The sequence below is a fragment of the Labrus mixtus genome, chromosome 9 (assembly GCF_963584025.1).
Source record: "Labrus mixtus chromosome 9, fLabMix1.1, whole genome shotgun sequence".
In the NCBI taxonomy this organism is placed as follows: Eukaryota; Metazoa; Chordata; class Actinopteri; order Labriformes; family Labridae; genus Labrus; species Labrus mixtus.
The window spans coordinates 9,932,578-9,959,456 of NC_083620.1; the positions used below are offsets into that span (position 1 = coordinate 9,932,578).

General features: G+C 45.3%; 2 protein-coding genes across 2 annotated transcripts in view; one reads left to right on the forward strand and one right to left on the reverse strand.

Moving 5' to 3' along the window:
• Positions 1 to 5,849: 5,849 nt before the first annotated feature.
• On the reverse strand, positions 5,850 to 13,044 carry LOC132980184 (uncharacterized). Its single transcript, XM_061046160.1, has 5 exons — positions 12,144 to 13,044; positions 10,208 to 10,262; positions 9,259 to 9,339; positions 8,910 to 9,152; positions 5,850 to 7,797 (listed from the first exon to the last, which is right to left on the reverse strand). The coding sequence occupies exons 1-5, from the start codon at positions 12,567 to 12,569 to the stop codon at positions 7,256 to 7,258; spliced, it is 1,347 nt and encodes a 448-aa protein (XP_060902143.1). The 5' UTR covers positions 12,570 to 13,044; the 3' UTR covers positions 5,850 to 7,255.
• An 11,161-nt stretch (positions 13,045 to 24,205) lies between these two features.
• Positions 24,206 to 26,879, forward strand: part of zgc:153039 (uncharacterized protein LOC767698 homolog) — a 56,833-nt gene continuing 54,159 nt past the window's right edge. The window contains exon 1 of the mRNA XM_061046161.1: positions 24,206 to 24,710. Coding sequence (XP_060902144.1) covers positions 24,491 to 24,710 — 220 coding nt within the window. The 5' untranslated portion in view covers positions 24,206 to 24,490. The remainder of the gene's footprint in view (positions 24,711 to 26,879) is intronic.

The following is a 26,879-nucleotide window of genomic DNA, read 5'->3' on the forward strand; positions in this document are numbered from 1 at the left end:
AGGGTCTCTAGGGGTCTAGAACAAACGCTGTGCGGCTCAAGTTTACATGACTGTAGTGGTGCTCATGGATGATTAATTTCACAGTTTAGCAAAGGGCAGCCGGATTATATGCCTGAGATGTTTGCAACAAAGGAGTGATTGATTTCATGAAATAATTAGAATAATGTTGCCAGCTGTGTGAGTTTTGTCCTGCAGAACTCTGTCCATATTTTTTAAATTTCATGTTGTGCTCATGCTCTAAATATTTCCCCAAAGCATCACGCTCCACATTCTCTTTTTGTTTCCCAACTAGAGATCCACTGAGAGGTAGCAGCACTTTCATACTTGTCTAAAATGTCATTTTAATTCCTCAAGGGTCTCCTGAGTCCACATCCAGATACCTTAAACTTTGTGTCGATCCACTAAAACGTCGCGTAAAAAAGGTGCCAAATCTTGTGGTTTTGTGCCAAAAGTGCAGACCAAGGTGCGAGCGCAAGGTGTTATTTTTATGCATGTGTCACATTATGTGACCTGTGGGAGCCACTTCCACCCGGGCGTTGGGATTCACGCGCACATCCCCCCCCCCCCTCCCCCCCTCTCTCCCACTCTCCCCCCAGCTGCAATAGGAGTCGATGATGGCCTGTTTACACTTCATCATCGGGTGATAAGCGACACTTTTCTTCTTCTTGCACACGGTGATTCATTAGGCAGACTGGATGCTAAATTGTCTATTGGACCTAACAAAAACCCACGGACCCTTATTGCCCCTGTGGGAGCGAGTTTGTGTATTGGAGGCGTCCAGCACATGTTTACAAAACCGGACTGTTTGCACGAGCGCCAAACCCTCTTTCACCAAGGAAAGTATATTAATAAAAAAAAAATAAGAGGACTCCAGCTCCTTCCCGCTCATCAGGCAGATATTCAAAAAGCATAAACCAAATGTTTTATGGGTTTGTTTTATAGTTAGGACTCGGAAAGCTCTCCAAGCGTATTATTTTCGCAACATGAGACTGGAGAGACATACAATTCAACTCTTAATGTTGGATGAATGCCGAATTCAAGAGAGTTCCTTAATGGTTGGAAATAAACGTTTCACGTAGAGACTCGGGGCCGTTTTGTTTCTTCGGGTGAGCACACAACTTACAATTAGCCAATTTCCCAAATGCAGTTCGTATCTAGTATGAATTACAGCAGCACACTGATAAATATGAACACAATATTTGACTTCGGCTGTTCTGTAACGTGGAGTCTGCAGCTGTTAGAACAGTAAACATGAATGATTTGGTCCCATATCTATCTCTGCACTTCATTAACGTGCACGAGGACTTCCAGTTCGCCAGATAGCCTCCAGCAGCTTGCTTTTTATTTATCATAACAGTGCATTCATCTTTAACTCGATCCATTTCCATGGAGACATGTTTGGAAATAAGACGAGGAGGAGACTCGTCATATTTCATCTCCAATATGCAGCGAAGCATTGCAGACCAAACAGTCGTTAGCTGCACGACATGACTGAGCAGCAGAAGCACGAAGTGACACGCGATCAGAGACATAGTGCTTCCTTCTTAAAGATCCAGGAAGGAGTGGGAAAAAAAAGCAGAGGACAAGAAAAACTGGCATAAAAGATTAAACGTCATTATTATCAAATGTGTGTGTGTGTGTGTGTGTGTGTGTGTGTGTGTGTGTGTGTGTGTGTGTGTGTGTGTGACAGAGGGTAGAGTATCGGCTGTAAATCGTCCCTGATGGTGCAGCTGGATGGACACTTCACTTTCTTTCTGCGCCTTGTGTATTTGCTTTTGTTTGTCAGACGCTCAGGCTGGCAGGTCATAAATGAGGGGTTGTTTAACGATACCCCTTGCCCCCCCCCCCCCCCCCCCCCCCTCCCTCCCCACACACACACACTCTCCTCATCCCCCCTCTTAATCTGTCTGACTACGCAGCGAACACTCACAGAGGAGGGGACCGCATCCTGTTTGCTGGTCGGTATGGGAGGTGTGAATATTCAGCCAGTGAGCTATGATAGCGCCTGGCAGATGTGCTTCTCTCTCTCTCTCTCTCTCTCTCTCTCTCTGCCCCCCTCACGCAGTCTCTCTCTCGTGCACTAACACATACACACACGCACACACAAACACACACCACCTGTTCCTCATCACGTGCACGCTTGCTGCACTAACAAGCATGGCATGTTGTACTCCCTCTGCTTTTACCATCAAACTTAAATAGCCGTGTGATTTGTTTTAAATCACAAGATCAGTTTATTTAAAGCTTTTTACTGAAAGAGTAAATTTACTGTAATGATTGTATCCTCTCAGGATGTTTGGCACCAAGAAGGCTTCTGCGCATGACGCACAGAAGAAAGGCTCCTTATCGGGAGTACAGTTTGTGACGTTCCCTTTCTCCTTGCTGGAAATGCACCCTCTTATTTCTGACTCGTGTTTAGTTAAAGTGTGATTCAGGATGTGGTTCTAATTCTGCATTTGCATTCCAAACTTAAAGGCCTGTTTGCGCATGGCTGACTTATTCCGACATAGGCGTTCTTCTGAAGAAGAAGCAGGTAACTCGTTTACAGATGGTGGGAATAGATCTAGAAAGCATAAATAATCAGATACAGAGAAATACTCTGACGCGCATCCCTCTGCAGGAGCGTCGATCTTCATCCATAACTGCAGCGTTGAATGTTAACGCAGGATGTCCCTCGCAGCGCGCCGTAAACGCTGATGGAGACACAAAGCAGGAGGCGTATGATGCTTTTACAGCCACTGTTATGCAGATGCTGATAATGATGGTAATAAGAGAGGCCCGCTCAGTTGTAAAGCTAATTTCTGTGCTGCTGCTGCCGGCAACGGAAAGGGGTCGATGGGCCTCTCCTCGGCCAATATGCAAATGGTCGAAGTCTTGCAGAGTTGATGTTTATTCATTCATACAAACGGGATCCATTTGCAGACACAGGCGAAACTGTCTTTTTACTTCTCACATCGACTCTATTTCAGAACTAGAGTCTGTGATGGAGAGAGTAAATGAGGCGATTAGCGAGTTGAAGAGACCTCCACATGTACCGGGTAGTTTGGTTGTTGTTGGGGGGGGGGGGGGGGGGCTCGGTTTATCTTGACACCTTGGGGAGAAGACCTTGAAGCTTCATTTGACAGTAAATTAGCAACATGTGTTCTGATCAGCTTCAGAGTTATCATTATGTATTAATCATGTGAAAAGCAGAAAGGCAGCAGGATTTAAGAAATAAGGAAATCCTGTATTTTAAATCTCCTGTGAGGAACTGTCTTTCAGTTTCAGTCAATGTTGGTGATGCTTGTGGTCATAAAGTCTACATCTTGTCTCTTTTCTAATCCTTTGGTCTGTAAACAGTCACATGTAACCGGGCCAAATTAACACAGCAACGTTACCCAGGGGCGGCATCTTGTAAGGGCCCCTCTGGAAACATGCAGAGGCTTTTTAGGTCGGGTACAATCACTTCTATCTGAACCACTTCTCTTGCCCGCTTCCATCGCACCTGTTGGTTTGACCTGATAACTGGTCTCATATCTGGCAAACCGAGGAGCATCCAAAACGACCGTGTGCCTTAAAACCGCCTACCTTCTCTGGTCCAAACAAATCCAGACCATTCAGGAGCAGAATCTAAAGTTAGAAGGAGGACATACTGGCTGCTGCATTGTTGTCAGAGAAGCCAGAAAGTTTTATGGAGCATTTTAACAGCAAAGATATTTAAAGTAATTTACTTAAGACATCAAAAGGATCAGAAGACAACAGTCAGAAACATTCAACAATAGAAGAATACTTATGAATGTACCTAAGTATTGTACTGCAGTAAATATACTCATTAGGCCTACAGCCCCCCTCTCCACCTCGCTGTACTGCAGAAGCTGCCAAAAATACACACATGGCACAACAACGCTTTTCAAGTAGTTCAAGTTCATCCTTCCTGGCAAACACCCCCCCCTCTCTCTCTCTCCCCCTCTCTCTACCCTCTCTCTCTCCATCTCTCTCTCTACCCTCTCTCTCTCCCTCTCTCTCTCCCCTCTCTCTCTCTGCCCCTCTCTCTACCTCTCTCTCTACCCTCTCTCTCTCCCTCTCTCTCTCTCTCTCCCCTCTCTCTCTCTGCCCCTCTCTCTACCCTCTCTCTCTCCATCTCTCTCTTTACCCTCTCTCTCTCTCTCTACCCTCTCTCTCTTTCTCCCCCTCTCTCTCTCTCCCCATCTCCCCCTCTCCCCCCCTCTCTCTCTACCCTCTTTCTCCCCCTCTCTCTCTCTACCCCCCCCCCCCCCTCTCTCTTGTCGGCCCTTTGAAATCTGCATCCCGCCTCTCTCATTTTTGTTTACAAGAGTCAAATTGCTTCCACACACTTTGAGTCGTAATAGAGCTGCATGTGCCAGAAGCGGTCGCGGCATTCACATTTTTTTGAACTCTCCTGGTAAATACCTCGACCATTAAACATCAGCACACAGTCATCCTGATGAGTGGTCTGAGAGGCGACAGTCTAACAAGCCCGTCTTTGACTCATCGCTGATTACCGGCTCTAACTCATCTCATGCATGAACTGAAGGATGCCAAATGGAAAACTGGACTAACGCCACTGACTCGCGTCCTTGAATGTCTCGTTGCAGACTTCTGATTGATGCTTGTCTTAAATGCTAGTTGTTGTGTTTTCTCGTATTACAATGATTTTGGGTGGTCTGACTAAATACTCGGAGATTGCACCTTCTAGAAAACCCAAACAGTAATTGGAAAAAACAGGATGACAGGACGGGATAATAGGAGGTTTCACAGGAGGTAACGTTTCAATAGCTACTTGATTGTAAGTTAAGTAGTAACAGCGCCAGAATGAACATCGGCAGTGCCTAGAATAAAGCGTTCCTGGTCCCAGTGGCTCTTCAGATGAGTTTGGAATGGCAGAAAATGAGACTGAGAATGTCCACTGTCTTTATTTCCTGAGCTAGTTGAGTGCAAACCCAAAGCTGTGTGGACCTAAAGGTTCATGAAGAAGAGACACCAGAGGAAGTCCAATGTGAGCTCAACATAAGAGAGACAGTTTGTCAATATCCCAAAGACCCACCCGAGTCCTGCAGACCTTCTGCACCTCTAACACAACTCTGTAATTTTCAGCAGGCGTTCTTTCGCTTGTCTTGAAGTTCTAGATCGAATCAAACATCTCGAGCGTTGGCAGGAGTTTTTAAGTTATTAAATGATAGTCAAGTGCAACATCATCAAGATTATCAACAACCACCACTTCAGCAAACAGGAAGCAGCAAACCACTGCACAGACAAGATCTATTATCAGGATGTGCTAACGTAATGCAGAGCTTTAGTCGGGTGAAGAAAACGGAAAATGGACTTTTGCTTGTTTAGAACATTCAGAGCACTTTTTAAACTTCATGTCACGCATCTACCTGGCGTCGCAGCGGGGGCAATTTGGGGTTCAGCGTCTTGCCCAAGAACACTTCCACTTGTGGCTGCAGGAGCCTGGGGATCAAACCTCCGATCTTCCATTTGGAAGGCGGCATACTCTACCGCTGAACCACAGCTGCAGAAATTTAAAATCCTACCCAGTTTCGTTAGCTCTTTTCAGACTGATTTTTATAAATGCCGTAACTAAGATAAGCCGTCATCTCGTATTTGTACATTTTAATTTATCTAGCGACGACGTAATATTGGCGGCACAGTCTGTGAATTCACGGCGTTGCTGAAGCACGGCACAGTCAGACATGCACGCACACGCACAGCGCTGTTATCCCCCGCTAGTTCAGCTAACACCATCTCGCCTCTGTTACTACCTCTGAAGATGGTACAGAGGGGGGGGCCACTTCGTCCCCCGATTACGCCTCAGCAACGTTCAGGTAGAAGACTTGACGCAAAATATCGCGGCTTGAAACGGCGGTCTGAATAGGGCTACTGTTAGCTCATAAGGCTAACAGAGTAATTAATAGATTTGCATAATTATGGCCGTGGCTGTTATGGCCATTTGCAGGGAGGTTTAAGGCCCATCTTAGCGTTTTCTGGATCGATCTAAAGTCAGGTTGAGTCAGCATTTCCAACATGGCGACCTCCATAGCTAGGCTTCAAAAAGGCTCCTCAGAACCCAATGGGTGACTACGTGCATGTTTTATACAGCTTATGGTCTGAACATCACTTGTTGTTGGAACATGGCGTAAGCGGGGCGCTTACTGGCGGTGAAACAGTTAAAGTTTAAAATATGATGATTCAAGCTATGTTTAAACCACTACACACACACACAGACAGCTGTGCATTTATAGTATTTAATTCAGGATTGAATATGTCTTCAGGTGTTCGTGGGCATCAGACATGAATCTTTAAAATGTTTTTATAGACTCCTCAAAGTCTATTTGTGTGCGCATACTGTTTTAAGAAAAGGGAAGAAAACTCATTTTTATCCAACATAAAATGTGCAAAGACGACTGATGCAGCATGTTTTACTGAACTGTGATCTCAGTATTTGTAAAGTAAAGAGCGAGCTCCTGCAGACACGGTCAGAGCTCTCAGAGTCTCTGCCGGTTGATCTATTCAGGAAAGCTGTTAGGAAACCCTCTGCAGGCTCATTTCTTTTTTTTTTTTTTTTACCAGCTCATCACCTGCTGTCTTTAATTCATGCGTGCTGTTTTTCTCTGTTCTCCCGCTCTCGGTCGACCCTTTTGAAGTGTTCGGGCGTCCTGCGGTTTTCAAAGGGTCAGGAGAGGGCGGCCGTACTGTCCCATCGAGGGCATGGCGTGGGATAAACGTACGTTACCACCTGTCCTCTCTGCGTCAACACTGCTGGTGTCACTGTACTCACACCTTGTCTTCTCACACCCAGCTGCTTCACACACACACACACACACACACACACACACACACACACACACACACACACACACACACACACACACACACACACACACACACACACACACACACACACACACACACACACACACACACACAGTAGAACCCCTACTGTCGGACAACCGTCAAACAGAGGCAAATGAAGGCGTCATGCTGCTCAAAGCCCACCCTTTCCTCACACTTCACATTATAGAGGACTCTTTCGGGCCCAATCCCAAACCAGTGGGGGTTGTTTGGACGGGAGAAAGGCCTGCGTCCTGGGGAGAGAGTCAATTGCAGGTCTGGGGTCACGCAGAGAGTGGAAACAGGCAGCCAAAAGTCCTTGAAGATGAAAAATTAGCCTTTGAAATGATGGCCTGAGATCAAACCCCTCACAGGAGCAGTGGGTGTGTTTGTTGCTCCCATTGAAGAGTTTCAGAAGCTGTTATTATTCAGCTGCAGTTTCCTGTCCTGTTGGCCCAGAGGGGAACATCCCAGGAATCCCCAGATCTGGAAGGGAAACCAAGGTGGAGCAGGACGATCCAAAACTGGATACCAGACCAGAGTCTGAGTCCGACACGGCCAGCTCCTCAAACTTCTGTATCACTTTCCTGACTGAGTGGAAGGGAAGCTCCCTTTGCCACCTGCCTCCACCAGCTCCACGAGGCCCCCTGTAGGTGGAGTCCTTACTGAGGAACACATGAGCAGGAGGGGGGAGGCCACAGCGCACCCTCAGTCGACCCTGACGCAGGCCCAGAGCGGGGCGCACTCCAGCTCGGTGGAAGCGTGTAGAAAGCGTGGCTAGATGCTCCTGAGTCAGAGGGTTGTGGAAGCTCAGGGCTCCCCCACCAATGTTGAGGAAGACCCCGAGGGTTTTGATCTGGGGCGGGACTGTGCAGAGCGGCTCCAGGCTCCCATCGTACACTGCACAAAAAGAAGGGCCATGTCTGTCCAGCCACCAGCCGCAAGAGGCGTCCACCGCGCTCACACCTGAGAGAGGCAGGAACAGCTCGTGTAAGGATTTAAAGACATATCACCATCGATGAGTCCAAAGACACAGGAAAGATATTTTTACACAAACACTCCTGAAAGTTACTAGATCATGTCAGGAACAGCCTGCCCCTGACATCTTCCTGAGTCAAAGTTTTCCCCGTCGGACAGGAGCGTTTCAGGAGGCAAGACCAAAAAAAAAAAAAGACGCTGCACAAATCAAAGATGGTGGACTAAGCCTCCGAGGCCGACACTATGACAGTTTTTTGCCTTTATGTCAGTGCTTTGTGTATTTTGATTTTAACCTCGTGTTAGTTTGTCCCTTCAGGGTCACCGTAGATAGTCGTCCTCAGTGTCTCCCTGTAGTCTCAGTGATGTAAAAGAAGGACACTGCTGCATCTGTTTGACGTCACTTTGGGATCCCTAACCACTCCCTCTTTCTGTGCTTAACTTCATGTCCTAACCAAAATAAAAGCACACAGGAAGTAAAGAACTCTCAGCTTAAGAGAGAGCAAACATTCAAAATAAAAGCCTGAAAAGTTTTATTTTGAAATCTTTAACGTCACTTATCGATAAACCCTTCCAACGGGAGATTCTTGGTGTGAGGATCTTGTTTGCTTTTTTTTTTTTATCTACTCGTGTTCTTGGGTCCAGCACCCGCTGAGGGATGTGCAGGATTGTTTAAATGCGAAATAATGGGATTTTAAACTTTTCTGATTTATCGCAATTAAAAATTGAATCGATGGTCAGCCCTTGTAGAAATGTTTGCCAGGCACATTTAGTCCTTTAATAATCAGTTAAAACTTTATCTTATTTCATGTCATGGTGACATTTTCTTTAGATTTAAAACTGACAGAGAACAAAGTTCTTCGGTGTGACTCCCCTTGATCACAGATGCTTTTAAAAACACATTTATCTTGATTTTCACAGAGGGGCCGTTTTGTGTTTCCATCGCCGCAGATTGTTCTGGTAACTTCACAAAGAGGTCTAACTGGTGTTACCGCGCCGTGGCACTGTGACCCGGAGAGTCTGGTGACGTGGTCTCGTGAAACCAGCACAGTCCTGCTGACTAACAGTCTGGAGGATACAAACAAACTTATCACAGATCTTACCGATCCTGTAGACGGAGCTGTTACAGACGTCCACCTCCCAGTAATACTGTCCTCGTCTGATCACCACATCCGCACAGACCAGGGGGACAAGGATCCCAGGGGGGTCTAAGGAGGGGGATCTCCTGACCAGGGGGTCTCGAGGTGGACCAGGAGGGCTGTCCTCTTTGTAGGTGACAGTGAGCGAGGAGTTGGAAAGATGGAGGGAGGGAGGTGCAGTCGAAGGGTCCAGAGAAAAAGAAAGTCCTAACATGGACCAGAAAGAACTCTGTGAACTTTGACCCCCAGCGACCATTACATGAAGAACTTTGATTAAACGTGTTCAGAGTGAGCATGAAGAATGACTCCTGACCATAGACTGACTGCTCCATCTCCTCCTCTCGCAGGTCTACAGCGCCATCCTCTGGTGGTTCAGTGGAACTGGAGCCTGGCTCTAGAGACAGAGGAGAGTGCGCACATCATGAGAATAACTTCATTAAAAACTGATATTTACAAAGTGCTTTGACGGACGAAGCAAAGGCAGGAAGTCCTGACGACGCCAGAATAATCACCAAGACGACAGACGTCTGCAGAAATAATATGAATACAAATAAACAGGAACAAGAAGAGAGGCAACAGGAAGTTAACAACAAAACCCTACGACTGAAGAAAATAAAATACAGCTGATGAGACGACAACATCACAGGAAACACAAACTGAAGATAGAGGAAAAATAAAAGGTCGATGGTTAATAAAAATATAAAATCAGCAGAGGACAGATGAGTTAAACATCAGAAGAAGAATTAAAAATGAATAACTGAAGGGATTGTCATTATTTACTCTTGTTTACTTGTTTTGTTCCTTGTTGTTGTCACTTAGTTTTATTTTGTTATTTGTGTTACTCGTGTTTCTCTGTTTCCTGTTAATTTGTCCTGAGATTACTTTTCACTTTTTCCTGTTTTATTTTGAAGTTCTTCTCATACCGTCTCACTTCCTCTCTCTGTTTTTTTTCTCTCCAGGTTGATCGCCCTGATCGTCTGAATCTGCTCGCCTGAGGTCGATCCAGAGTCGAGGGGCCCTGATTGAAAAGCTCCATTAAATCTGACCCTCGGTTTTGGAGCAACCAGGAGGTGGTTCATAGGGGGTCAACATTTCTGATATGTCATTCAGGTGTACTGAAGACGAACTTTAAAAGTGATCAGTAAAATCTTAAAAGGGAGCAAGAGGAGGGGGGCGAGGACAGGAGTGATGGCGTCTGTTAAATCCAGTCCAGTAAAGTTCATATAGAAACAGGATCTGGATCTATGAATCCTCACACTCACCGTGCACACTGCTCTGTTCTGTCACGTCACAGACATCATGGCAGCGTGTGTCCACCTAGAAACAACGACAGAGACGAGATTGAAATCTCAACAGAGGAAGAGGTGAATCCAAGCAGCAGGTGGAGGAGGAGGTCAGGACGGATATGCACACAGTCACTGAACACTATCAGAGAAGGTTGACTTATAGAGCTTCATCACAGTGTGCAGAGGGGTGGTGTGTAGATGACCCAGCGACAGGGCCACTGAACACCTACACAGTATTTGACTCAACAACCAGACTCACAATCTAGTATTAAACACTGTTACTGAAACAATCAGAAATCATCATCATAAAATATATATATATATATTTTAAAGCGATCATCTTTGTCTATTTTTCATCGGGTTTAATGTTCCCCTCTGACAAAACAACTGGCCCCAGTTTGGCCCCCTCAGTAAAAGTGGTCCAGAACTGAGAGGCGGCGAGAGAAAATCAGAGCTGCAGGGCATGAGTGAAATCTGGGAGGAAAGCGGGGAGAAGAGAGAGGAGAGGGGATACGAGCCGTCAGGAGGAGGACTCTTTTTTTTCAGTCTTATAAGACACAAGGTTAACAGGCAGAATTTCAAAGTAAAGGTAAATTACATGACGCTACACACTCCTGTACAGTAGGTGGCGGTATGCACCTGTAAGTTGTTTGCCGAAAAACAAAGAGGGAAGAAGAAGAATCCAAGCAGGTACCCAGACCACTGAGAGGCCTCAGTCACAGAAGGTAACTTCCCCTTCACGTCGTGGTTTCAGACCTTCACTGGTTCACATCAGGTTAAAGTCAAAGCACACAAACAACTTCCACATTTAGTTCCATCTATTGTTTCTTTTTAAACTGTGACATGATGATCCAGTGCTTAGTGATTTCTTTGTGTCTTAGTTACCTGGCTGGCTGGAGGAGGAGGGAATTTCCTGGTTGAGCAAAAGATGTGGCCAAGGTCTGTGAACACCTTTATTCTGCTGGAGCTAGCTCATTGGAAGAGACCACGTGCTCAGAAGTCAGAGGGGGGTTTGGGTTTGAATGTAGTTTCATGACTCTTTCACTTGGAGTCCGTTCTGCCCACCCCACCCCCCTCCGTGTTTCATTTGGTCTGGCCTAACCTACTTTAAATATGAACACCTTTCTCTGTTGTGTTCGGTTAATGCAAGGTGCCAACTTACTCTCACAAAACCACAGAAGAAGAAATGTGTTTGGTATGTTTGCTCACACCTTGTATGATTAAGTAGAGTGATATATGGTCAACCTGTTTTGTAGTCTTAACGTTGTTTCAGTTTTGGTTTGTTAATTAGGTTTTCCGTTTGGGTGCCTTCCTAATTATCTAAATTTAACAGAAATATCCGATCTGTTAAAAGCCATGAATGCTGTCACTTATTAAATGTGGAAGTTGCATGTTGCAGTGCTTCTTCTGTAAAATATGTTTTGTTAGTTTTTCAGTTTGATGTCAAACATTGAACTTGCAGTTCTGTATTTTTTTGCAGGAGTGTTGTGTCGATGTGTTGATGTGTCGATGTGTTGATGTGTATGGTGATGGATGAGGGGTAGAGCGCTCTCCGAAAGAGGGGTCCCTGCAGGTTAGACCACTTACTAATGTAGTTTTAAGAAAATGTATGAACATATTAAAGTGTAATGTGAGGGTTAGGGTGAAGCTCTGACCCTGGTTAGAATATTTTAGTACATAATTACACCATAAAGGTGCTCTTGTGTTGCATAGTTAAGATGGATCTGTATTTTTAGATGCAAAGTACAAACATTTAACAAATAAGTTGTAAAGCCTACCGTCACTGTCTTTTTATCTCAATTTGTATCGAGTACTTCTTGCTCTAAATCCTGTTTTGACTCGTTTCCACAACGTTCAGCAGCAAACCAGCACTCATTCCTCATTTTGAGCTATATTATTTTGGATCCCTCACCTGCACACACTGCAGAGGATCTCCAGACTCCCCCTCCCTGCTTCCAGTCTCCCTGCTCACACATGCAGGACTCAGGGTTGGATGTTTTGGCAGACTTGAAGTTGCAGATGACCAGGACCGGCACGGCAGCTCCACGGGGTGTCGACAGCGGGGACACAGCACGGAGCAGACAGGTGGACTGACACCGCGATGCTGACCTGACCTTGCTCCCTCTGCAGCTGTAATGCAGGGACCACACATGGTGTGTGAGCAGGGCAGGATCAGGACAACGTCACACCCCTGGTTGCATGCTGGACACTGTGAGAGCTGCTGCATACACTCCTTTTCCTTGTCTTCCCGCCTCTTTGACGCTCCTGCCTCCTCGCGCAGACGCTCCTGCTCCTCCTCTCTGCGTCTTCCCCACGGATAACAAGTCCTCACTGACATTACCGACAATTAAAGAAGTCCTTTAAGCGCCATTTCTTCTGTGAATGTCACATCTCTTACACCTCCACAGAAGTCTAAATTTACCTCACTGTTTACCATCACATGTTCCTTATATAAGGAGACAATACCTCTCTGTGTATATCCAGATAAAGTCAAGGCAGCCATCTGTACGGAAGCAGCATCAGACCGTCTTTCTGTCATTTCATCCTTAAAATGACAAAGATGTTTGTGGGAAGAGATGTCCCACACAAGCAAAAAATATAATAAAAACAACGTTCATTCATCTTTAACTGACTGAAAGTCAACTAAGCGACTAAAAACGAGAGTTAAAGACCTGAAGAAAATCCTCCTCGTCGTGTCATCCTCTCCCAGCTGAGAGAATAAGAGAGGGAGAGAGAGGAGCCTTTTAAAAGCTACTCAAAGCTTGGTGTTGCCATGGTTATGGCTCTCCCCACAGAGATGCACAGCTGTGAGATGATGCACTGCACACACTCACACACAGACAGACACACACACACGTCTGAATGATAACAAAGAGCTCATTAATGCCACGCGTGTGAGCCACAACACTTGGAAAACCATCTGTGACGCAGGTGTATAGACAATCACACACACACACACACGCACACACACACACACACACACACACACACACACACACACACACACACTTGAACCGCCCGCTACGCTCTGCTAATGAAAGGCGTCTGATCCAACCTTCTCAACAGCGCTCTGGTGGTGGAACAGACTACCAACATCCTTTAATCTGTAGAGTCCCTTTGTACCTTTAAGAAAAAGCTAAAGACCCAGCTCTTTATGAACACCTGACCTACGACCTTAATGATGATGGTGACGATGGTGGTTACAATGACAGTGATGGTGATGACGGTGACGATGATGATATTTAGGATCTCAACAATTCAAACTCACACTCAGAGTTCTGACAGACTGCTTCAAACATATCTGTGACTTCAGGTTCAAGCTCACAGCTGTTTCCTTTGGCAGGAGAACGACTGGATATGCTGATGTTGTATAGTTTTAGTGCTGCTAATGGTGGATGTAGTATTGCCATTTTGGATCTGAATTTGTTATGACACAACACAAATAAAGTTTAGCAGCTGGTTCAGAAATGTGCCACCCAGGACGGCCTTAAACATCTGTGTAATCGTGTCGTATCTGGGTTAGTACTGTCTGTGTGAACGGGGAGCCTCTTGTGTTATTTGCACTGAGAATCCAGCGTTAAACATTAACTTTGGGCTACATCAGATACAAAGCTCGCTCGCTCCAAAAGCTTGCACAGTAAGCGAGCACTCGTCCCCTCACAGAGCGGTCTGTTGTTGCTGCTGAAAGGAGCTCAGACTATACGAGGTCTTAAGGATTCAGAACTGAGCCGGAGATTTGTGCATGGGCAGTTCTTCTACTGGATACAGAAGGAGGTCTGAGGATCTACGTGCTGGGTGGATTTCTCTGAAGCTGAGTGGACGACAGATGCAGGTTGACGGCCCACAGCTGAGGGACACCATGCACGCAGGGGCCGGTTATGGCCTATAGCAGTAAGTGGATATGAATGGGTACAGGCCTGGTGTTGGTGGCGTAAATGTGTTACGTGTATCTCAGACTAGAAGTTACATGCATTTGATGGAATCAGTGAAAGGTTGTAGTTGTGATTTTTGTCCACTATGAGATTCTTCACGCTTCACTAGGGGCATACCTCTAGCTAGCTGCATTCTGTTGACAAGTTCATCTCGTCTTTCAGCACTTGGAAAGTTGATACAGATTCAGAAATTCACGTGTCAGAGCACAGCCTGTGGGTGTGATTTTTGGCAAGATAATGGCTCAAAAGAGAGGCTTAACAAGAAAGATACGTGACACATGGCAACAGAGGAGGAGAAGGACTGAGGACAAACAAGAGGGCATTTAAGGCAACACATGCACACAGCTGAAATCCTGTAGCTATGTCGTCTCGTCAGTCGCGTCCTCTGTGTGCTCCTCCAGGAGTCCTGCTGCTGCTGATTGGAGTGATTTCCTCCCATCCCCCTGGAGTCCAGAGCAGACCTGTTGACTTTTGGTGCAACAGCGATGCCAGGAAGAATCTGGTGAAAACGATTGAGGAGCTGAAGAAAGACATGGTAAGGACGTTGATATGATATTATGCTCTCTGATATTAAACATGATGTTTTCTGTGTGACGCTGGATGTGACCCGTAACGCTCACACCAAAACAAAGCCATGTTTTTTGTAGACTGTCTGCAACACTGCAGTCATTAAACACTTTAAAAACACTCCTTTATCTACACATTTCACTTGGTGGGGGTGTAAGCATAAGCATCGTCTCTCAGGGGCTTTCATTCTCAAAGTTGTTGTTTGATGTGTGATTGTGACTTTGTTCATGTAGGCTGACTGCGTGGGTTCTCACATATTGCCCTCTCCTCTACAGCTACCACCTGTCTGGGTTCAACCAGCAGAATGGGCAAACAGAACAGTGAGTAATACCTGACATAAACTGAAGCATGTGCACACACCCACCCACACACACACACAGCATGAAGGGCTTTCTCATAAATCCTGTCAGAGTGTTATAACATGCCGCTGGAGGTGACATGCAGCATACAAACGCCATGTATCACTTGTACTGTGGAAAGGTGTATTTGTAATATATATATATGTATATGATATATTATAATGAGTGAATGTTTGCCGGGTGATGAAAGCTAAATAAGACTGAAAGCAGTGATTTATTATACAAAGTGAAAGCACCTTGAGGGAAACACATCAAGCAGTGAGAAAACAAACGTGGGCTGACATCCAGGAAGTGAAATCACGTTGTTACGACACCTACATTAAAGGCAGGGTTGGTCATTTTGAAAAACTAGCATGATTTTGAAAGTAGCATTCCATCAGTGCTCCGCCTGCACCCCCGTCCCCTCTGTGCTCCCTCTAAAGCCACGCCCCTCACTTACATGCACGAGCGCCGTTAGTCCAGAAGCTGACCTCCACTCCACCTGCTTTGAGTGCGGGCTAGTGCCCCATGGGGTAGAGAGCGAGCAGGGAGACAGGGAGGCGTCTGATTGGTTCATCAGATTGGTACCTCGTGGCAGACATTGGTGGAAGTTTTTACAGGCTTACAACTGATACAGAAGATGGATTTTCTTCGTTCCTTTTTCAGAGAACATCAGTTATTAATTTCTGTCAGGACCTAAAGACAATTTCAACCAAAATCTGAAAAAGTGGATCTGGAGGAAATTACCAACCCTGCCTTTAAAGACTAATTTTACATGGACATGTAACAGCAGAAATCCCTCTAAAGCCGACTTTGAAACGACTGTTTGAAGGAGAAGGAGGAGTTACAGATTGTTGCTTTAACTTTCCTGCCAGCCCCCTCATACACATGAAGTCAGGGTGGGTCGAGGTGTGAACGCAGCAGGTAAAATTCAGAAAAATTCACTGCAAGCAACTTTGAAGGGTCATTGTAGATATATCCTCGGACTTAGCACGCTTACGTTAGCATTTAGCTGATGTTCAGCCTCACAGAGCTGCATGTAACCTGGACTTCTACTGTGACCTGAAATGCTCCTTTGTCTTTCAAAGCAACATGTTGACAGCTTTTATGTGTTTGTCCAGTTTCAGCAGAAGCGTGCAGAGGTGCTTGGGGCGCTCAGGGTGTTACAAGATGGCGTGCAACGGGCAACAAGTCAGACCACTTTGCAATGTCAGGCCTCATTGCTGGAAAGACTCGGGCATCATGTCACAAATTATGTCGGCCTCGTCAGCAGCCTCCAGATTCAGGTGATACACATAAACATAAAGACATAAAAACACTATGAACGCACACTTTTAGTGTAAATTGTTGTAAACAAATAAACAAATAAAAGAAAGAATAAACTTCTTTTGTTACTGAACACCTTTAAGCTGTCTCATTCACCACATTCACAGAGCGGCCATTTTATTCTGACGTCAAGCTCATGTTCGGAAGCGCAAATACTGTCACCAGAGAATAATACGGATCATGTTACAGCTTTGATTTTCTGTATATCTTTAGCTAACAGCTAACATTAGCATTCACTTCAGGGCCGTTTCCTAGCTAACGCTAATGTTAGCTGTTAGATAACGGTAGCTAGCTGGTTAGCAAATGTTAGGTTTTTTTTCAAACTTAAATGTGGCCTAATGTTGTTGATACTCGAGGGGAGTCTCTTCATTTGCTGATTGGTTAACACCAGTCTTCAGTTCCTTCCTGCAGGTTAGCGTGCACATGCCTGAGCTAACCGTGGTTACAAATCGCTCCGGTCGATCCACCAGTTTAACATGACACAGCCGACGTAAAACTTTATCTCCATTTTATCGATCAAAACATTGACAAATTGTGCCACGGATGGTTTGGTATCATTAGACTGGATGTCTGCAGCCACTGACCAGAGCTATAGCCCCACCTAGTGGCTGGGAGGCTACGGTACACAACATTTGACCGTCTTTAGTGCACCCTGGAACCCTGAATCGCACAAGTCCAACTTCATAAGTGACAGTAAGCTAAGAAACGCTAGAAAAGCTGAGCCCCCAGAACCCACACGACGAAGAGATACCCACACTCAAAGACTGGTGCATAAAATATCCAATAAGTGTGCTACCCCCTGCCCCCTCCCCGGGATCTTTGGCGCACCCCCGAGGGGGACCCAGACCCTATGTTGGTAAAGCACATATTTGTATTTCGCTGAGCATTAAATGTATTCTACTTTTGGACTGTTACAGGCTGACAGGGAGACGTCATCTCATCCTGAAGTACCGAACAGTCCCCCTCAAACCAGTCTGACCAAAGTGCTGGAACAGTACAGGAATCTGCTGAAGGGGAAACTGGAGCGCCTTGCTGTCGACCTTAAAGACAGTTTGTGCCACGTAGAGCACAGGACAGACGATTCCTGAGAGCCGGACAAGCTCGACGTGGACGTAGAGACCTGGACTGTTAAGATCCCGGATGTTTCCATTTACTCTGGAAACGAGGATTTATGAGGACATGAACCAGTGAGTGGTTCAGGAGGCCGAAGGGAGGAGCAATAACGATGAGTTGAATGTAATGAAACTCCCATGGAGGGACTGTTGCAGAGTGTGGAAAGATGATCTGAAACAGAACTGAGGGGTTTGTCAGGCTTGTTGAGGCTTCATAAGCTGCTTTCCCAGATAAATGTGTGTAATTCTTCTTCTGAGGAATAAATAGAGTACAGCTTAACTCTGACCGACTGACCACAAGGACTCTGGGGCCTGATTCAAAGAAAAATCTGTGTCGACTAAATCTGTGAAAATTAGTTGTAAAGACGGCGTCTAATTAATAAAATACATGCAAAGGGTTAAAGTGCTGACTTATCTCAATCCAGTCGATAGTGTGGATGTATTTCCCTTTCTGATTGGCGGACAGATATTTAGGAACATTCTGGTAATGACCTTTAACCGACCTTTAACTGGAACCACAGAGCTCGATTCTGGGAGACTTCAGGGAGGGAGTTTGGACTTGGATCACTACGAACCTGTTTTGTAGTGTCATAGTCAAGACCACAATAACCGAGACCAAGACATACTTGAGACCAGAGTGCTCCGACCAAGACCTAGGCAGGGCGAGGGTCTGGTCTCTGTTACTGACCACGAAGACCCGGGGCGCCAGGGTCTGGTCTCTGTTACTGACTATGAAGACTCGGGGCGCCAGGGTCTGGTCTCTGTTACTGACCACGAAGACCCGGGGCACCAGGGTCTGGTCTCTGTTACTGACCACGAAGACCTGGGGCGTCACGGTCTGGTCTCTGTGACTGACCATGAAGACTCAAGGCATCAGGATCTGGTCTCTGTTACTGACAACGAAGACTCGGGGCATCAGGGTCTCAGGGCGCCAGGGTCTGGTCTCTGTTACTGACCACGAAGACTCAGGGTGCCAGGGTCTGGTCTCTGTGACTGACCACCAAGACTCAGGGCGTCAGGGTCTCAGGGCGCCAGGATCTGGTCTCTGTGACTGACCAGGAAGACTCGGGGCGTCAGGGTCTGGTCTCTGTTACTGACCACCAAGACTCAGGGCGTCAGGGTCTCAGTGCGCCAGGGTCTGATCTCTGTTACTGACCACGAAGACTCAGGGCGTCAGGGTCTGGTCTCTGTTACTGACCATGAAGACTCGGGGCATCAGGGTCTGGTCTCTGTTACTGACCAAGAAGACTCGGGGCGTCAGGGTCTGGTCTCTGTTACTGACCAAGAAGACTCGGGGCATCAGGGTCTCAGGGCGTCAGGGTCTCGTCTCTGTGACTGACCTCATTCAAACGAGTCGATTGTGTAATGATGTTCTCTTAGCACACTCTTTAGGCTGGGCAAAGGTCGGCTTTCATGTTGTGGTGTGATTAAAAACTGTGACTGTAGCGCCCTCTGTTGGCGCCCGATAAGACTGTCTTCATCATGGACTCTGCAGAGATTTGTAAGTCTTTATATTTTAACCCGAACCTCGAGACGACTTTTTTATCCTTTAAGCTTCTTTTTCTAAATTCTTCTGAGAATAAACAAGATTCAATTTTGAAATGTCATTACGGTGCTCAGCAGGAGCATGAAGTGTTTTCAGACTTTGTTTGTTCTGGGGACTTTTTGAAGAGGAACTATCCACCAGGGAATTCCTGAGACTCAACATGGGGACTTTTTTCTGTCTGCATTTGCACCGCCATGGTACCTGCTGCAGGAGCTGAAAGGTTCTAGCAACTTAAAGGGGACATATTATAAAAAATCCACTTTTACAGTGTTTCTGAACATATATTTGGGTAACCTGAGTGTGTTTGTACTGACCCACAACATGAGAAATAAACCCATCCAGTCCTTTGTTTGTGGTCTGAATAAGTCTTACAACTCAGAGAAAAATGCTCTGTTTCAAATGTGCTCTCCTTGTGATGTCACAGTGGGATTCTGGTAAAAAAAAAAAATCCCCTCCCCTCTCCTGATATCTCCACCCATGGACTCCACCCCCAGCCTAGAACAAATATTTTATGCAGGGCCGCCATTTTTATTCTCGCGAAGGAGTGATGTCTACTGTGAAAACTCAGGGGGGGCTCATTGCATTTAAAGAGACACACACACCAAAACAGAACGTTCTGAGAGAGCTGGTTTATACAGGGTCACAAACCTCCTCTGATGCTTGATTCATGTTATATTTTGACCAAAGCACAGCACAGATGTTTCTTTTAGACCACAGGGGACTGTTGAAAAAGGTGGAAAAGGGAGATAATATGTCCTCTTTAAATAGTTCATTGTTCCTGCAGTGAGGACTCACTAAAAATGAGTGGTGGGGGGGGGGTCCCAACGGGTCCTAGAACTATGAAACAGGAAATATCTGTGTTATAAATCACATGACTTGTCATGTTTGTGTTTGTGTGCATACAGAGCTTTTATATCTGCGATGATGAGAGTGTAGAATGATACAACATCTGAAAGGATTTTTTGCGCCCTGCACCCCTGAATCGCACAAGTCCACTGAACTTCATGTGACAGTGCCCTCAGAAACGCGAGAAAAGCTGAGCCCCCAGAACCAGCACTAACACACACACACACACACACACACACATACGCACACACACTCAAAGACTGATGCATAAAATATCCAGTACGTGTGTTACCCTGTCCCACAGACACATTTGCTTGTTTATTAAATTATGCTTCTTATTTATTTTCTTAATGACACTAATGTAGCCGCTGCTGCTAACGTGGCCTATCTTAATGTAGGAGAGGACGCTAACTGCCATTTGTCACATACTCCGGGCTCGCCGCAGAGTCGGAACATACGATCAGGAGTCTGAATGTTGGAAGACAAAGTCTTGTGGTGATCGTGCGTCTGAGGCCATAGCACCGCTCCTTACCCGTCTTCTGACTGTTGAGTCTTTTAAAAAGAAGCTGAACACATTGATTTTGAGATCGGCCGATGAGTGACAACGTCCACCCAGTCCACCTACTGATCTGTGTTTGACTGTGCAGGTTATAGTTCTAGGATTTTATGATGTCAGTCCATCAGCTGCTTGTTTGTTCCTGTTCCTGGATTTTTGTTGATGTAAAGCACTTTGTGATGTTTGTCTGTTAAACTTTACTCTCTCTCTGATTCAGATCACTCTGATTATTCAAATGAAACAATCAGCACTTTAAAAGGAAAGACTCCGTGCTGCCCTTTCGTTACTTTTCCTTCTTGTTTTAGTCTCTTGTCTGTGTTTTAATGGTTACAGGTTTACAAATCTTTCATAGGAATAGTTCATTACGTCGTTGATAATCTTGTTTTCTTTTGTTGCACTATTAATTTCAGTATTTTTTTATAAACGGTTAAACATCTCTAACAGGGGCTTTAATATTGAAAGTAGATTATGTTTTTTAATCTCAGGAATATTTACTTCCCGTCTACCTGCCGGTGCTGATGCCGTGAAAAAGCTCCTACTAGCAGGAGTCCGGGAGAATGCAGCGCTCTGATTGGCCAGCCCACATGATCATATGACCAAAAGCAACAGGCTGGGAAACACAGGAGGGAAAAAAGGCGTTAGAAACATGTGGTCAAGCTGGAGACAGAGAGGCAGGAGAGGGAAAAACGGAAGCTACAAAAATAAAAGCATCTGCATATCACGTTGTAGAGTCTGTCCTCAAAAGAAAGTGTAAAAAGGAGTTTGGTTTACAAATCTGTGTGCACATTTTTAAATCCATGCCAACAGATTTTTAAACTTCTCGCTGATTTGTCATTCGTGGGCACATTTTCATAAACTGTAGGAGCTGATCTGTGAACATGACCTCTTTCTTCAGAGAACAATTCATGGACCTTCCACTCTAGCCTCGGGTGACCTTACATCCTGATTTATTTGGGGGCTTTAATTGAGAGATAGGACAGTGGATAGATTCATAAATCAGGGAGATAGAGTGGGGAATGACATGCGGGAAAGGAGCCACAGGTGCGGTTTGAACCTGGGCCGTACCTTGTTCAGTAGTCTGAACCCTCGTGGTCGTTCAGTAGTCTGAACCCTTGTGGTCATTCTGAACCCTCGTGGTCATTCAGTGATCATTTTTTGGGTCCGCCTCAGTATTCTGAACATTTCAGCATGGATTAAGATTAAGATTAACTTTATTGTCCCAGTGGGAAATTTGTCTTCACAGAGCTCTGATGCAGTAGAAAAATAACAAAATACATTCATTCGTCTGTAAAACATGTCAGTTAACTAATCATTAAATTCCATACAAGTGAATTACTAAAACCATAAATATGTAATAGTTAAGAAAAGTGATAAACAATACAGGTACAGCTACACATCTTCACACACACACACACACTCACCACCTCATACATGCACACATATACACACACATGACAGTTTAGGTACTGTTGAGGGCTTTGATGGACAAGGGAACAAAGGTATTTCTGAAACGGTTGTTCCTCCCTCGGGGTGCCCTGTATCGTCTGCCTGAGCGGAGGAGCTGGTACTCAGGGTGAAGAACATGAGATGGGTCTGAGCACGTCTGATTATGGTTTGTTGAAAGATGTCTTGGAGGCTGGGGTGTTGATGAACTCCCATGATTTTCATGGCTGTCTTTGTGAGTCTGTTGATTTGGGCCTTTGACTGAACCGTCAAATTCCCAAACCATGCAGAGATACCATATCGTAGGAGGCTCTCTACTACTGCATGGTAGAAGAGAAGCTGCACTTCCCGGGACACACCAAAGGTCCTGAGTGTTCTCAGAAAGTGAAGCCTCTGCTGTACTGTGGAGCAGACAGCTTCCACCTGGGACTTCCACACAAGTTTATTGTCTATGTGGATGCCAAGATATTTGTAGGACTCTACTTGTGTTATGGTGTGATCATGGATGACCACTGGTGAGTGGTCGCCAAGAGACCGAGGGTTGAACACCATCTTGTTTTTGTTTTTTTGTGTTGAGGAGGAGATGGTGTTTGTCACACCATTGCACTGGATACTAACTTCCAGGTTTTGTGCAGTATGGTTTGGATGCATCCTTTCAGGAAATGAGTCGTATTTTAACTCCCACAATGCAGTGACAAATTAAACGTAAAACATCACTTCTCGTGCGCCTCCAAATCAAAAACAAACGAGGATGATGCGGTCGGTTTGAGTAACATGCCTTTCAGATGTTAAGTTGTTAAATTGTTTACATGCCATTTCGAGTTTTGTATTATTTACTGAGTAATCGTGCAGATCACATCTGAGCTGGAGTGTCAATAACACGAGGCGGGTTAATGACGCCACGTCCACACTGAATGAATCAGACGAAGCAGGAACTAATATTGGCCTACTGAACAGGAGATACTAACAGGATACAGCACGGAGAGAAGGAACCGTCTACTGTCCACTGAAAGATTGTGGAGGCACTTTGTAATTCAGAAGCACCCCCTGTGTCCCAAGTCTCAAAAATCTAAACACTAACATGTCCTGGTTTTGAACGGTCCCTACTTCAGTCAAGCAAATGCAGCTGACGACCAACTTAAATGAGCTGCTCAGGAGGAAGCATTTACCGCCCACCTCGTGTGACCAGAGCAGGTCACTGATCTGTAGATCCATACATGTCGATTTACGATAAAAACTAAAGTGTCCCAATTAGGAGGTTTGAAAATATGCTCACCCTGCACCAGCCGCAAACTGAAAGGTTGTTTTGAGTGAACGCTGTGCAGTGAAAGCTGTGAAAACTCTTGTGCAAAACCTAATATGGCATTAAATCCAGATAAATTGGACTTATGAGGCGGTTGTGATCGCTGAGGAAATGTTCTCTGAATGAAGAAATCACTAAAGCGTACCCACAGATATAGCACATAAACGTGAATGGATTAGAAAGTGTGCACACAGATTTGCAAATCAAGAGGAAACTTTGCCGAGGGCTCTTAATCCTGCCTTCTTTTTCCTGATTGTTTCTGTTGTATGCTGCATGTAAACGGGAGCACATCCCCCCTGTACTCGCCTCCCTTCACTGGCACTCTGTTGATTTTACACTTCACAAATAGTAGTACTTGTATTTAATTCACTGCATCATTTAACCCCCTCTTATTCATCAGAACTTTTAACCCCTTTCACCCTAAGATGATCAATCAGCTCCTCTGAGCGGTCTCTCCTTGTTGTCCCTCGAGCTCAGCAGAAACTCAGGGGCGATCATCAGGTGCAGCTACTACACGCCCCAAAAAATACTTTCTTAATCTTTACCCTGACCTTTGAGCTCAACAGGTCTAATTTGTTAAAAACTGTTCGTTTGGGGGCGCCGTTAGCCTTGCGGTTAGTGCGCGCACCCCATGTACGGAGGCCAAAGTCCCGGGTTCAAATCTTACCTGTGGCTCATTTCCTGCATGTCGGTCCCCACTCTCTCTCTCCCCAATTTCTAACTCTACCCACTGTCCTTTTTGTTAATAAAGGCATAAAAGCCCAAAAATAAACCTAAAATAAAAATAAAAACTGTTTATTTCTTCTCTTTGTCTGTGTAGCACTTTGCTCAGCTGAGACTGTTTTAAACGTGCTTCACAAATAAACTTGTCCTGACTAATGCACATGCTTCACGCTTCAAAAGCTTTTATACTGAAAGTGTCGACCGGATGTTGTTTATGTGATTGACGCCGCGTGACGTGTGTACGTCACATGATTCTTATTTGAGAAAAAGAGCAGAAACGCATCAGCGGTGGGCAGAAGGTTCTGTTTTATTGAGTGAAATACCTCCAGGAGTTAGCGCTGCTCATTTTAACAGACTGCTTTTTATTTAAGTTATTTTTTACACATACTGAAAACTCTTATTTCTTACTTTCTAACCATGTAGCGACGTTATTATGGTTGTGTTTTTACCGGCTGTCAATCAGGAGCATCTTAGAAAAACTTCCTCTAAAGTGTCGACTTTTCTTCTGAGACAGCTAGCTTGCTGGCTTGCTTTCATTTGGAGCACTTTATGTAGTTGTGAAGCGCCATGGCCGAGCGGACTCCTCTCCTCCACTACCGCCTCTCAACCAGCGTCAATGAATCCGACCGGCGGGTGCCTCTGGCCGGGCAGGCTCCGGAGCAGCGCCCGGGGACCCCCAGGCAGAAGCCGAACCAGCAGAGACAACCAAAAAAGCTGTCGATCTTCTTCGGGGTGGTGATCCCCACCTTGCTGTCGATGTTCAGCGTGGTTGTGTTTCTCAGAGTAGGTGAGTGACGTTCATAACAAGCCTCCACTTAAATCTCTGCACAGCGTTTCGTGATGTCCAAACCAGACCTGCACAACAAACCCCATTCAACATTTTAGTCATTTAACGATTCCAGGAATGTCACTAAGGGTCCTACATTTATAAAACAAATTTACCCTAATTAGGATACCTGAATACTTTACATGAAAAGTTGACTTAACATCATGACCTTTGAGTAATGATGGAGGAGGCCACTGGGAAGAAAACCAACAAACTGATTTGATTTAGGTACAAGTCCAAAGGCGAAATATTAGAATCTTCTATCCCCAATAATTTGTTATCAATTTAGTTCTGATGTTTGGACCGAGATGCATCTTAGATCTCTGAGTTCAGTTCAGACCGTTATTTTTAATTTGACATATTTTATGAAACCCAGAGGGGAACTTTTGGTTTGACACTCTGTAATCCAGAGAGATGAGAGATGTCAGAGTTGGGCCGCTGCGCAGGGAACACGCCTGAGCTGTTGGGGGTTGGGTGCCTTGCTCAAGGGCACTGCAGCGTTACTCAGGAAGTGACCTGGCACCTCTCCAGACTTTGGTCCGGGACCCTTCCGGCTCCAAACCCTCACAGACGGGAAATTAAGCCGCCGTGGGACGGAGTTAAGTGTGCTCTGAGAGGTAACCACACCATGAGATAAAAGTCAATAAGAGATGGGTGACTCATTAAAAGGATTCAGTCTGCAGGAAGTGGAGTCTCTGCAGACTCTGTGTTAATGTGCTTTAAAGAAACACTTCAGGTTTCATTCACACCTTCACTAAACAGCTCCAGGATCCTTTATGTGTGCATTGCTGCATTGTTGACGTTTGCAGGTTTGATTTTGTGGCGTCTGAAGTTAAATGCAAACAGAGTTATTTATCTGTGTAGTGTCGTTTCATTTGACTGAGAGAACCTTTTTGTGTCTTCTTTAATTCTTAGTAAAAGTTTGTCTGATTCCATCACATCCGTCTTTGAGTTTGAATAATAGCTACGTGTATCAACATGTTTGATAACACTTTACTAACTGGACGTGTGATGCAGAACCTCATTTTCTTTTTGCACACTTCCCCAGTCTTTAGAGAGTTTGTCCTCTGGAAATAAAATGTTGTTTTTATAAGTTCTGGACCTTCCTGAGATTTGCCGATGGGTTGGATAAGTCGGGGATGATTGAGCTTTAAGAGATTTACTTTTTAATATTAAAGTTTCTCCAAAGTGTGAGCACCAACATGATGTCGTAATTTATCAGCACTGACTTCTTTTTATTGGAAAAACTATGGCTGGCTATGTTGACATTACCTGTTTCACTCTGCAGTGGACCCACATAGTCTCTCTCTCTACACACATCCCTCATTATCTGTGTCGGAGTAGAGAGTACTGTGTTCGCTCTGTGACGTGCCACCCTGCAGAGGAAGTGGCAGTGCTTTCATTGTGGATGTGAAACTGTTGTAAAAGTAATCAGCTGTGAAAGCTTCAACATGAGGACGAAGGAGATATCTTAGAAATCATCGTGCACTTATGATCAACGGCAAAATTCTCCCAAACAAACCGATCGGCAGTGCATCCGTATTTAACATAAAATAATCTGTGGAGTCGCACATCATCGCAAAGCGTGTCTATAAAGGTAAATAAGAGACACACTGTCCTGTGGATATGTGGCTCATGTGACGCCTCAGAAGATAAAGGTGGAGCGGCTGTTAGTCACAGCAGGAAGCTGCTGCTGATGGGATTTAAATGTATAAACAGAGTACAAAGTGACACTGAGGTATTCTGTCACACTCTGATCAGAGGCACATGACTCTTCCTTAGCAATGTTTCACTCATGAACCTTTAACCCTCCTGTTCAGAGCGCCGTTTCAAGCTGTGATATTTAAGTGACACCTCTCCTTCAATCTGAATGTCTTGGAGGCATAATGTTGGGAAGAAGTGACCCCCCCTCTGTACCGTCTTCAGAGGTAGTAACAGTGGAGAGACGGGATCAGCTGAGCCAGCGGGGGAGAACAGCGCTGTGTGTGTGTGTGTGTGTGTGCTTGTCTGACTGTTTGTGTATGTGGAGCTCCCGCTGTGCCGTGATCCCACAACCCCAAACACAATGTGACCTCACAGACTGGGATGCCGATATTTCGCCTTCTCAGAATCAGAACGTTAAAGACGTGA

Bases quoted from the DNA above. Each gene is read 5' to 3' on its own strand.
- LOC132980184 (XM_061046160.1), bottom strand. From the start codon at position 12,569: ATGTCAGTGAGGACTTGTTATCCGTGGGGAAGACGCAGAGAGGAGGAG. The intron at 10,263-12,143 runs GTGAGGGATCCA...CGTTGTTTCTAG, and splicing joins ATCCTCTGCAGTGTGTGCAG to GTGGACACACGCTGCCATGA. The intron at 9,153-9,258 runs GTCAGGAGTCAT...GGTCCATGTTAG, and splicing joins GATGGAGCAGTCAGTCTATG to GACTTTCTTTTTCTCTGGAC.